Source organism: Ixodes scapularis, unplaced genomic scaffold (genome assembly GCF_016920785.2).
Source record: "Ixodes scapularis isolate PalLabHiFi unplaced genomic scaffold, ASM1692078v2 PGA_scaffold11__112_contigs__length_91849675, whole genome shotgun sequence".
NCBI classification, from domain to species: domain Eukaryota; kingdom Metazoa; phylum Arthropoda; class Arachnida; order Ixodida; family Ixodidae; genus Ixodes; species Ixodes scapularis.
In genome coordinates, this window is record NW_024609837.1 from 41664850 (window position 1) to 41677810 (window position 12961).

Consider the following 12961-nt stretch of genomic DNA (forward strand, 5'->3'; position numbering starts at 1 on the left):
TCGACGCTCCTGGGTTCGAAATTGCGAGCTACCGGAACAGATGTGTCATCTTAAATGTTGGGCACAAACCTCGTTTTCCTACCCTTTTTCGATGAAAATAGTTTTTTTAATTTATTTTCCAGGGGTAAATAGGCGTTCCGCCGAGTTACCCAAGCATCAAAGAGAATGCCGGGAATGTAGGTACACGTGCTGCGCGTGCTGTCTTGTGTAGCTGAAACTGTTCCAATGCGAAAATCTAAAACAAATGACACTTCGCACACGCGTTCCAGAAACGCTTTATTTTGGTTATTTTCTCCGACTCTTTTGTATAGGGAATTAAGGTGAGCGCGTGCAGCATGTGTACCTACGTCCCCAGCATGCTCTTTGGTGCTTGGGTAATTTAGCGGACGCTCTATTTGTTTTGATCCAAACCGTTCAGCCCCCTCCAAATGTTAACGTGAGGTGTTCAACGCAAGTATGTAGGCGAAAAGAGGAGAGAGGGATACTTTTCATCGCGTCGAAGGAACGAAGCAACGACAGCGATCGTGTTGTCGTCATTGCGTGAGCCCATCTGTTTTAATGGAATGCTTAATCAGCTATCTTATGTTATTGAAACGTTTTCGACTGTACGGTGTCGGTTATCATCCGCTATCGTAAGTCTTTTTCTTGTGAGCCTAGCGGCATGGACTCTTGCCACAACAACATGGGGTTTGTTTACATGTACAGCGGTCAGGTAGGGTTTCGCGCAGTTTTGGGTAACGATTACCCAATTGTCCGCCTCAAACGCGAACAAGACTCGCTCACCCGCAGGGCTCGTGTCTAAAAATCCTAGAAATCCTACCAATGCACCCAAATACCGTGGTCAAATCGGTCAATAAAAAGCCTTGCGAACGCGTTGTTTTCTATCCACGCAGTTTCGAACCCAAATGTCCCTATAGGCGGCAGCATATATTCTTAAAAAAAAAGGTTGGATTCTGTCATCTTGTCTGTACCAAACACATTGTCTTTTGTATAATGTATACGAGGAGTGAATCTGTGGCTTTAAAAAACTCTGTATTTTTTGCAAGCCACGACAAAGTCGCCAGTGCGCGAAGCGCGTGCACCTAGCAACACTCCAACAAAAATGTCAGCGCAGCATGATAATGTTACGGAAGTTTTGCACACTCATGTGTAGTGTCCTTCGTGGCACGTATACGTATGTCTAGCATGTCCTAACAACACTGATTGTACGCTTCAGTGTAAAACCGTAAGCATGAATTACAAGCTCATTTTTTAGAGCCACTCGTGGTCTTCACTTTTCATCCTCGTTGTATTGTTTGTTCTCACGGTGTCCTGACCGGGCAAGGCCTATGTCCGCATCCAAGTTCTCGTCGATCTTGTTCAGGCGCTCGGAGGCTGTGCACTCCAGGGTGCGCTGCATCAGCGGGTACGCGGCGAGCACGGCGGTGAAGTGCTCCACGGACAGGGAGAAGAGGTTGCAATAGGTCTCGGCGCGCACGCTGGCCACATTTCGCTGATTGGTCAGGAGGCACATCTCTGCGCAGAGAACAGAAAAAAATGGCTTGTTGGTGTATTCAAAGCCACCTGCGTTGACTAAACAAAGGAACAAACAAACACACAAAAACAGCCAGACAAAGAAAATACATTATTATTTTCACTTGGGGGTTAAGGCTTGTACACGTGCTTGAGTCTAAACGAGCGCATTGTAACCGCGTGTAATCACTTACGACGCCAGAACACACTGGCGATATTTATCGGATAATCCTGGAACACTTCCGGACATGCGTGTATATTTCACGCAAACATTTATTTGTTACCGCGTGCTTAAACTCATTTTGACAATGGTAAAAGATACCATTTCTCATAGATAGTGAGTATAGTTGATCAAGAAAGTATTTAAAAACTTTTCATCTAGTTATTCGCAGATGGGGAGTGTTCTAGGAGAAATGGCGTCAGTGCGACAGTGTTTTCCAGATGGTAAGTGCTTCATCTGCAATAGTCTCCATCTAGTTATTCGCAGGTGGGAAAGTGTTCCAGCAGAAATGGCGTCAGTGCGACAAGCTTTAAGTGCCCCTTTAATCATTCATTGCTAAAAGTCTTTCTTTTTACATAATCGTTGGCACCATGGCGCGTAACGCAGAATGGCTTGATTACTTTTGGCTTCCGTATCACACCTCCTACGCGAAAAGGAACGCTTGTGGCACAGACACGCATTCATTTTGAAGATACTGGGACTAACAGATGCGTCCTAGACTCACCTCCAAAATAGGACCCATCTGAAAGACTGATAGCTACGTCTCCGTTGCTCATCAGAATATTCACGATGCCTTCCTGGATGAGGTACATCTTGATACCAAGCGTCCCTTCCCTGACGATGACGTCACCTGGCTGGAAGACCTCGTACTTAAGCTTTGATACTACGTCACTGACGAAGTTGGCGTCAGCGTTGGCGAAGAACGGCACCGATTCCACCAGGGTCCGGCAGTTGAAGGTGATTAGATCCTGCAGAACATTGTTTGCGGGTCATTGTAATCAAGGGTGACTACTTCAGTAGAAGAAACGCAAAGGTTACGCCAACAGTTGCACAGGATTGGTTACCTCCAACACACAACAGGATGTGTTCGTTGCAGGCCCTCAACTGTTGCAGCATATGGAACTAACTATAGTTCGATCAGCTAGATCAGATCAGCGCCTAAACAATCAATAGCACAAAGATCCCAGAGGAACACCGCAGAAGTACGCGTTTGGACGAAACAAAAAGTGACCATTCCCTTCTAGAGGCCACTCTTCAATCTGAGTCTATCTATCATTAAAATATACGTTCTAACCCAAATATTATTAAAGTTGTTGTGATTGAAACAATTAACCGTGAAAACCTAAGACCTTGGCAAGATGCTTAGACTAACCTCCACGGCGAAGACGACACTGGTTTTGCTATGGGTCCGATATTCCCTTCAAGTTGGCCGAACTCAACATTTTGGTGAGTGCTAAATTGCTTTTTGCTGGTCATTCTTTTTCGATTAGTTGTGACTGATTGAATAGGTTTGGATTCGTCAAAATAGAAGTGCATAAAACTTTTATAACTCAGCTTTGAGCTTCGTACTCTTTCCCAACTGGCACACCAACGTAAAAAGTAGTCGGTCTTTACGACATACGTTAATTGATCCTTTTGTAAATTTTGTTAAAAAAAAGTGAAAGCCGTTTACAACTCCCTGTAATGTCGAAATAGAGCGTAGCTTTTGAGGAGGAGGAAACGGTACTGAAGGGGGGTCACGTGACCACCCTCCCCGAGGTCACCAAAGGTGCCCGAGGTCCTTCCGGGGTCCCCCCGAAGGAACCCCAGGTCCTCCCTAGGTCCTCCCGAACGAACCCGAGGTCCTCCCGAAGTGCTCAAGAGGTCCTTGGGGGGGGGGGGGGGGGGGGGGGTGAGGGGGGGGCTCGCGGTTACGCCGACGTTGACGCCGACGCCAAAGGCGACGGCGACGGCGACGGCGACGGCGAGGCCGACGCCGCTCAAGCCGGAAACGGGCGCCTAAGACTGCGCTCTAAAATGAAAGCCAGAGTTTCTAGATAGCAGACATGACATTACATCGCTAATTGTCGTCTGTCCACGACCACTTAAGTATTGCTTTAAAAGAGGCAACAATTAAGCATTGACGAACATCTAGTGCAAGATTAGTCTTGAATAATTATTCAGGATTTGCCCACCTCTCGTAGCCCCCCTGAGAGCTCTCCGAAAATGGCCTCCTCGTCGAAGAATTTTCCCTGGTAGCGGTGCTCAAAGTAGTCTGTGATCCTTTGACGAAGACCACTGGGAAGCTTATGGTACGCCATGTATTCTTCTACTTGCTTTATCTGTGGGCAAGGGCAGGTCACAGTAAGGTTGGCACCTCTGCCAGAATCTCATCATATTATAATTTCTGCTAGATGAAACATGCATTTTTTTCTAGTTTCAGAGTAAAAGCTCCAACCATTCAGCTAAAAGTTAAAGTTGTGTCTCTTAAATATGATCTAGTTATACTGTTTGAAATTGGTGTATAGCGTCCAAACATTCTTAACAAGTCGGTGACATTCAGTGGCAGTCTTGAAAGCTTTAATATTTCCGTACGAATGGCGATGCTATGATAAGAACATCGCCTTACTTCAAGCGCCTTCGACTTCAAGAATCAAAAACGACGTACATGGGGCAAATTGTTAAAAATTTTTTCCCATTTTCTGCCGTCTGCATTCGAAGATGTTGGCTTTCCCTGGCGTTGAGAGGCGGTGCATTGACCTCATTAGAAAGTCTTGTTCGGCTCTGGACAGGGTGAGTTGACCGCATTTTGGAAGGAATCTATGGCAAGCACTGCGTCCCGGCTGGTGCCCCATGCTTGCAAGCACTGAAGCTTTGAGCGTGAACAATTGACAAGCTTCCTAATGCACGTGCTTGCTCACACGGGAAAAAACAAAGCGGTTACCAAGAGCCCTGATTGAAATCATATAACTATCAGGGTTCACTAAAGTTCAGACTCGCTTCGATTTCGTAAGAGGTTTGTGTGAAGTCCAAGTTCCTCTGCTTCTTTTGCAGGGATGATGGTGACGTCCGGACGCCGAGCTTTGATTGGCTATGATTGAAGGATAGTGGGTAGACCTCAAAGCAAGCTACCTTGTGGTCTACCCACAATCCTTCAATCAGAGACCATCATAGCTCGGCATTCTGACGTCACCACAACCCTGGAGAAAAAGGCAGACAAACTTGCTCTCCGAATTGACTATATGCTCGCTTCCTTGGCGGTATAATTGTTAAAATTCCAGAAAAAAAAAAAAACACTTCTCACCTTCTCTTTGTATTGACGACTCGAGGAGTCTAGGGACAGTATAAGGTTTGTGACGTGACCCAGCAAAAAGGCGTAGCAGGCGACACCGCTGATTATGCTCAGCAGAGTGAGCCACATATCCGCGAAACTCTGGGGTGGGAAACGGCCGTAGCCTACACAAAGCATCTGGGACACAGCCTTGAACAGGGACCACGAATACTGCTCAAACCAGCTTTTCTCCTGAAAGAAAGAACGCAGTTCTTGTTGGGTTCCAGACACTTTTAAAATGTGCATGTCCAGTAGCTGTTGCCCCAATTATCCGAGACCCCAATTCTTTGGACGCGTACAAATTACAACTTGTAAGTGAGAGCGAAAATAATTAAAAATAAATTATGTCTGCAGCACCTAACGGTATAACAGGTCTAAATCAATTAAATATAAATAAAAGAATTCGAATTGAATAAAATATTTTTAATAAGCCAATTACAAAGAAAAAACTGGAAACTACGAAGCCAGAGTTATTGGAATGTAACTGAAAAGAATCAGAAAAAGAACCTAGCAAGCCTAGTTATAGGTTTGCTAGGTTTGCCTGAGAACAAAGAATGGTTCTTGTCTTCTAGCTGGTGGACGACGACGACAAAGGCTTGTGCATGTTCTGTTAGTTTTATTCTGTTAATTCTGAAAGAAGAAATATTGCACATAAAAAAAGTATTCAGTATGTTATGGCTGATGTGTGGTGATGAATTTACTCGTATTCAAGTGTTCTTAGAATTTTTTATGCACATAAGTGGGTCGGAGGAGGAGATAGTGATACATTAATATTGACGGAGACAGGTATTCATTGAGTACTTTAATTACCTGTTAAGTATTTGAGCCATTATTTAAGCAAGCTGTGATTGAAAGCTCAGGTTGTATTTTAAAGAAGCTGTAGATGTGTTTACAAAATCCTTTAGCTTTATTTTTTACTTTTATTTTTACTTTTTTGGGGCTGAGCGCAGTGTTCCCTTTCAGGTACATAGATAGATAGAGGTGTAAGCGACATGTAAATCTAAATTTAAGATGAATATTTCAAAAACATGTATTGTATTTAGCAAGTTTTCTATTTTTTAGTAAGGGACTTTAAATTTCAGAAGAACAGTTTAAATTAGTTTATCTCATTAAGATTTTGTGGAGCAGTGAGGTTGCATGGTCCGCTAAATTTAAATATCAATATTTTATTTTATGTTTTCATATTGTATGTTTTCATTTTACATATTTAACTTAAGGTATTTGAGGTATTAATTCGTTTAATCTTTTGAGAGTGGTCTTTACATCTTATGTTTTCTTTTAGGTATTAAGATATTTGTGGTATTAGTTTTAATGTTTAAGTATGGCTTTGATATCTTATGTCTTCAAACTGGTATAGTCATTATGTTTATTTTACGTGGAAAGGGTGATTTCAACATGTAGCATCAAGACCATTCTTAAAAGATAGTTTTAGTACTACAAGCTTGTTGGACAGATGCTCGTGTTCAACACACTGAGTATCTATTGGACCCAACTGCTGCGTCAGCATTCGGCAAGTCTCGGATCCAACCACAGGCTTCCTGACCAAGAAATGACCGCGAATGTTGCTTGTTGAAATTTCGAAAAACACTCTTTTAATAGTGGGAAAGGCGCTGGGTGCGAGCCGAATGAATAAAATTAAACGGCGATTTCCTTTTTAGGTGTCGGGGAAGCAGTCTTCCATGGTACAAATTGAAACGAGCAATTATCAGACAAGAAGAGAAAAAGAGTTGTCGAGGAAAAGCGAATTAAAGGGTGCGTACGTAAAAAAGAAAAGCGCAGGGTAGTAAAATATTTGAATGTAAATGAATATATAAAGAACAAATTTAACTCGTCTTTCTTTTTTAAGGGGTTGCGAGTTTCCGGGCTTATTCCTAAAGTTCATCAACCGTAAAAAATAAGTACAAGAATTTATGCGAACGCACCAACTTCTCAAATATGTCGTCCAACATTTTTCACAGTTCGACTGTTTGCAATCTTCTCCTCGACTTGATCCCAAGTAACTTTATATCAATAGATTTTCTTCGCCTTCGTAGTCAGCCTGCATGTTCCCCTTCTCACCGTATAAAACCGCCGCCCTTTAACTTCTGGAAAGTCCTCTAAGGTCATGCCTCCGAACTTCTTTCGTGTTTCCTTTAGTATTTTCTTATGGGAAGTCTTCTAATGAGTCCATCATTCATGTCGTTAAGTGCCTGCATCAAGGCCGGCTGCTCTGCCGACGACGGAACTCTAGATGGACAATTAGGAACGTACCCGATCCCCAGCTCTTTTTTATTCACCTTTAACGCTCGAAGCCTTCTTGGCGTCCGCCTTCGAGTCGGTTGCTAGAACCGGCCTCTATTAACTCTGGTTAACTGCCACTTGTCGTTAAAATCTAGTAGCAGTTAGTGCTTTTCGATGTCGCCGACTGCTCCGTCGGGCGCCGCCTTTCGTATTGCTATTCAATTTGTACTGAACAGCAAAAAACTGCCTAGAGGCACGGCTTCTCAAAGGGCACAGATGAAGCATCGTCGATTTTCGCGGCAGAAGTTCAAGCCGGAAGTATACGCTACGTTAAACACTCCTATACTAAAGTTTTTGACGCACCTGACTTAACGCGTTCCTAATTTTTGTTTTCTAATGAGCACTGTTTTCGGGTTAGCTTAACCACGTCCACAAGTGCCTCTACAAACCAATTTGTATCCAATAAGGTTTTCCTTGTTCAATTTATTGTTGCTGTTATAGATGCTGTTTTTGAGTGCTGGGTGCATACCGGAAGATATTGATGTTATCACCCATATCGGTCTTTCTTCGTCGGCGATGTCACTAACGTGCGTCATCGAGCTTGCTTGTTGTGATGTTGCGTAGTGGCACGAACAAAAATTAGTATATTTTATCTTTATAAAATAACGTGTTTTTTGTGGGAACTCTGCTCAATTTCTACATCGCCTCTTCTTTATAAACTTCGTTTTAATAGTCACCGAAAATTAATCGTGAATAAAGATTATTGACGCGTATATTTGAGATATATATGAGCGGTGTTCGTCGTTTTTTTCGCTAATCGGTACATTATAGGCGGGCTGCAGGGCAGTGAATTGTGTGCTCACCTCGAGCTCGTTGATGGCAACCCAGGAATTGGAAGGGAACCCCCGCAGCATGGGGACGAGAAACTGAAGGCACCCGTTCCAGTGAGAAATGAGAAGCATCATGCAGATCAGGTTGACAATTCTCACGAACACGCTTGACCTGTTGAGAAACTGCAATGGAAAGAAACGGGGAACAAGGAGCAAAAGAGGCGATGACGTCAGAGATTGGGTTGCTTTTGAAGATACTGTTGGAGGTGTGCAAGTTAAAAGGGCTTAAGCTATTTTATTCAAAAAAATGGCCTCGGTGCGTTGGGAGGTCGGTTCCTTCTGGTTGGTATCAGGTAACTACTGTCACACGGTTCATATATCATACAAAAAGAGATGGTGTTCGTGAAAGACATGATGAGAGTATTACCTGCGGGTGTGTTAGAAGCACTTTTGCTGCATACATCTCTGCACATGTTCGCTTTAAACATTTCTGCACACTCTTGTTTTACGGTCGTTGTTCCAGAACCATCATACAAGGAAAAGACACGCTTCAGACAGCGTCTTCAGACTGCCTATTGTATTATTATTATAGTGGTGTGGCCACGGCTTAAAGCAGTGTATCTTCTGACGTGTTTCGAGTGCCGCCATTGCTTATTACGAGAGTTCCCTTATCAAATACAAAAACCAATTAAAATTTTTTTTATTGAGTTTCACAAGAGGACGCGCGGGTCCTGATTGGCTTGCCGAAGCTACACCGGCGACGCGGCGCCGTTTCCGTGCTTGCTCCGACAGATAGATTTCACTAAGCGTTCGGCGCATGCGTGATGCCGCCATAAATTTAGATCACGGAGGCAGACGGCTGTGCATGCGAGGGCTCGTGCCGTCTCGTGCCCCACAAGCGCAGAGATTCAACAAGTTTGTAGCACGTGCAGAAATACTAAAGTTCCCTCAATCATTGCGGCAGAGGTTGCGTAGCCAAACTTTCTGGTGAGATCGGTCTATTGGCGACGTGCGCGATCAAAAGCGTCGCTCTGATCGGCCTTCCACGATTAGCCCAGAGGTGTCTATGACGTCAGCGAAGGGTTTCTCTTCGACTAAAATAAGAGGAATAGAAGGACTTCAGACTTTAATTTTGGCGGTGTTGGCAGTGTTGCTTTAATAGCGCAGTTATTTCAAGTTTCCACCATGCTCATTACGAACACCATTGAATTTGCTATTCGCAAGGTAATGACGTCATGAGAGGAAACTATAGGAGTCGCCACCAAAACATCCCGCCGCTAATAGAGCTTTTGCCGAATTACCCGAGCATCAAAAGGAATGCCGGGGGCGTAGGTACAAGCGTGGCGTGGTGCCGTCTTCAGCTGTAACTGTTCGAAAGCAAACATCTAAAACAAATCGCACTTCAAACGCGCGTTCCATGGAGGCTTTTAGTTTGGTTACTTACTTCGAATTCTTTCTACAGGGAAGGCCAGTGTGTGCAGCGCGTGTACCTACGTCCCCAACATTCTCTTTGATGCTTGGATAATTCAGCAAAAGGTCTATTGGTCTCCAGAGACTTCCACGGCGACGCGCGGCCGGCGACGAACCTACTTCGCGGCGGCGCTCCGCTGCTTCTGACTCGAGTACGCCCCGTCGAGTGCACCACCTTAGGGGTAAACCTGCATACTCAATGAAATCCACCGACCGCTTTGATGAGCCGTACACTCACACCGCTAGTGAAAAATACAACAGATATTCTACAGACACTATCTGAGACTCTTTTCTTTCTTGTGTGAGGGTTTTGTCACAATGGCTAGAAAAAAAAGAACGAAAAAGAAATACAACCTTCTTGGAGTCAGGTTCATAATTGAAACATCGATGTGTATAAGAAAAACTGTTCCTCGAACTTGCTTCAGGAGTTGTCGAGGATAATTCTTTTATTATGTCAGCAGAGAAACTCCGTGTCTCTTGTACGGTATCTGAGCGTTGTTTCTGTTTCTTTAGCACTTCACCACGCACCGCCGCGAGCAATCGATCTGGTATTCTAGTTCCCCAGTGAGCAGCTAAGAGGGAGAAAGGATAAGATAGAAAAAGTATAAATGTGGTGTTTCTTTTCGTTCATCTACACATGCCCCCGGCCCTGTCGCCGCCACCCCTCAAGCAAATTAGATAAACCCGGTCGACCCAAATTCTCTGAGAAGATCTTAAGAAAGCAAAGGCCAAGGAACCTCATGCGTATAGATCAATACTCAGCACGCACAAGTTACGGCCTGTGGAGGTTGTTCTCTCTACAAAGACGCCGAACCGGCACTAGTATGACTCACATGACAAGAACAGAAATACATAAAAGAGAGAAAACAGGACCTCAGCCAGAAGACCAAGGTCTCGGATGTCTATTGGCACAACAGACGTACGCCACATATTCTGAGAATGCCCCAAGCATTGTTGGTATAAGAAATGTTATTTAACGAAGAATTCCCCAGTGCGCGAAGACCAAGAAGATGATCAGAATGAGTCACCCCAACTGGGGGAGCGGAACACCGTAAGAAAATTCTCGGATCCCCTGTTTGACGTCAAGTGCCCCCATTGCCCTACCCCTTGCCATTATCTTCCGACCCACATGAATCATGGCAAAAGAGCTCGGTGTAACCTTCCGTCTTAAAATGTTTACTTATTCATTTACTGGGAGCTTCGCAAAGCCGAATATTAAACTCTTAGGTTCATAAATTAACCACCGTGGAAAGAAGCCGTCTGAGTCGCTACGGGCCTGTCTACTGAACCGCGCACGCGACCCCCCTGGATCCATGGGTCATTTGCGAGCAAAACGAAAGGCGCTCTAAATTCAATCTTCGCTCGAGTACAACCAAAGCGTTTTAAATTGATGACAAAGTTTCATATTTCTTTGTATAACACTTACTTAGTTAACGCAATTTTAGAATATAGGTGGTCGCCTACGTTCCTCCGGCGGATGAACGGTATTCGCTGTTTTGAGACGAACACTGTTCATCCAGATAGTGTAATTAGCGGGAAAACTAAACCTAAAAGACAATTTTCACAAAATACCAACTAATAGTCTTGGCTCGTATGGCAATAAATCAGATTCGAGGATTGAGGGGATCCTGATCAAATGACTATATTTTAATTCGAAAGGTTTACGAAATCTTTTTCTTTTTTATGAAACTTAAAGCATGATTTAACTATATGGTGTCTGCATAACGCAAAAGCTGTTAACTTAAAACTAATAATTTTCGCTTCTCGGGCATCGGCCGTCCGGCAAGCCGAAGATGCCGCCCGGGTCCAAGGACTTCGAGCCGTCACCTGAGGCACCACCACCTCCATCTTCGAAGACGGGACAGGGGTTAATTCCCTCCTCCCCCATCTCGCCCTAAAGCAAAACTGCTCGACCGATTTGAATAAAGTTTATTCTCTCTCTCTTTCAGGCATAATCCAATCAATTTAATTTATTGCGAACTCGATTATTCGGGTGTAAAAGTTGCTATTATATTTAGAAAAAACAATTACTTTTTTTAATGTTCTACAGTCATTCGATTATTATGTACACTTTTATTTGGAATACATGTTTGATCGAAGGCGCGCGGAAACGAAAGGGCTGCACTTATTTCTTTGTTTAGAGACTAGTGTTTCTGGGCTGTCGGCAGAAAAGTTAACAAGAAGAACAACTTTAGAATAAATTAAACGATATCAAACCCGCGCCTGGAGGAGTTTTTGTGAAGCTCCGATAGAATATCGCGACGTCATAAGTTCCTACGAAGCAGCGCCTGTTCTTGGCAGTATGGCTCGTTCGTGGAGTAACTTAGTCCTGAATGTGCCTGGGTGGAGAATGTTAAAGAGTTTGCTATGTTGTATATGATAAAGCTTCCAGAGTATTTCCCTAACATGCATTCCACACCATCAAGATCGCCGTTTTCGCAGACTATACGTAGAGGCATGATCTGAAGATGCATGGACCTCTTCCAGTCTGGCTGTGAATAACGCGCTAAAATATGGCACCCAGTGAACACATCATATTCCCACGTTCGTTTCCGAAAAAGCGAGCCCATGGCGGAATGGTTATCGTCCTCGGCTCCTACACAAAGGGCTCGAGGTTCGATGCCGGGGGGCGGATGCGCCTTTTTGGTAGTTCTGTAAATTCGCGTCTGAGTGAATTTGAGAACATTGTTGTTTATTTGAGTTCCAAATGTTCTACGCGAAAAATGTTTTACATCGATTGTTCCAGAAGGCCACGTATGTACAGAAGGCCACGTATGTACGTACATGTACACTGACTGCGACACGCCACGCTCCGCCTGGCTTGCCTGAGTCAGTCTCAACTCAGCGTCCGATCCTGTTGTTTCGCCGCCATCGACGCCTGCGACGCTAGCCTTTTTTCTATCTTGGTTTGGGCACAAGTTCGCCCCATTAAACGTTTAGTTTGCTTTAGTTTTCATCGCCTCTGTGGCAGAAGCTGTGCGCGGTTATATACTAATTAAAGGAATTGAGAAATAAACAAAAACAACTATATTACATAAACTCGATTACAGAAATATACTATAAACAGTCATTGTTCAGGTCGGCGTCGCCGCGATCTTTCTCTTTCGAGTTCCTTCGTTCCACTGACGCACACTCATCTCCCCCCACATACAGACACTCGCCTAAGCAGTCCCCTCCCGAAACCTGTCTCCCCACTTCCCCCGGCTCCTCCTAAACGGGTACCCTCCGCCGCCAGAGTGTCTGGCTCGCAGCTGCAAGTCATAAAAGGGGCCTGTCGAACAGGAAGAAACGGGGCTCACCTGCGGGCCGCGGAAGCCGAAATCGCTGCGGAGGTCCCAATGGATGCGTATAAATGTGGTCTCCCCCTAATGTACATTGTTCGCGTATTGTGGAACAGCCTCATCAATTGTTATTCATGACAACATACCCAGGTTGCAGGTGTCGGTATTCCTGTGTACCGACAGTGATTTTTACTTGCTGGTTTCCTGGAGCTACTACAAATGCGGCCGGAAACTAACACCGTGAACCGAACGCTCGTGGCACATACAATACCGGCATAGCCGCGAATGACGTTACCGGCAAGCTATAGACCATAAGGCGTTCAGTCCTCGCATGTTA

The 12961-nt window shown here is 44.4% G+C and overlaps 1 protein-coding gene across 1 annotated transcript in view; it reads right to left on the bottom strand.

Moving 5' to 3' along the window:
* Positions 1–935: 935 nt before the first annotated feature.
* The window catches only part of LOC8039252 (potassium/sodium hyperpolarization-activated cyclic nucleotide-gated channel 2), a 29771-nt gene continuing 17745 nt past the window's right edge, over positions 936–12961 (bottom strand). The window contains exons 4-8 of the mRNA XM_029979889.4: positions 7907–8056; positions 4797–5015; positions 3688–3834; positions 2238–2481; positions 936–1515 (exon numbers count right to left, since the gene is read on the bottom strand). Of these exons, the coding sequence (XP_029835749.4) occupies positions 1271–1515; positions 2238–2481; positions 3688–3834; positions 4797–5015; positions 7907–8056 (1005 nt within the window). The 3' untranslated portion in view covers positions 936–1270. The remainder of the gene's footprint in view (positions 1516–2237; positions 2482–3687; positions 3835–4796; positions 5016–7906; positions 8057–12961) is intronic.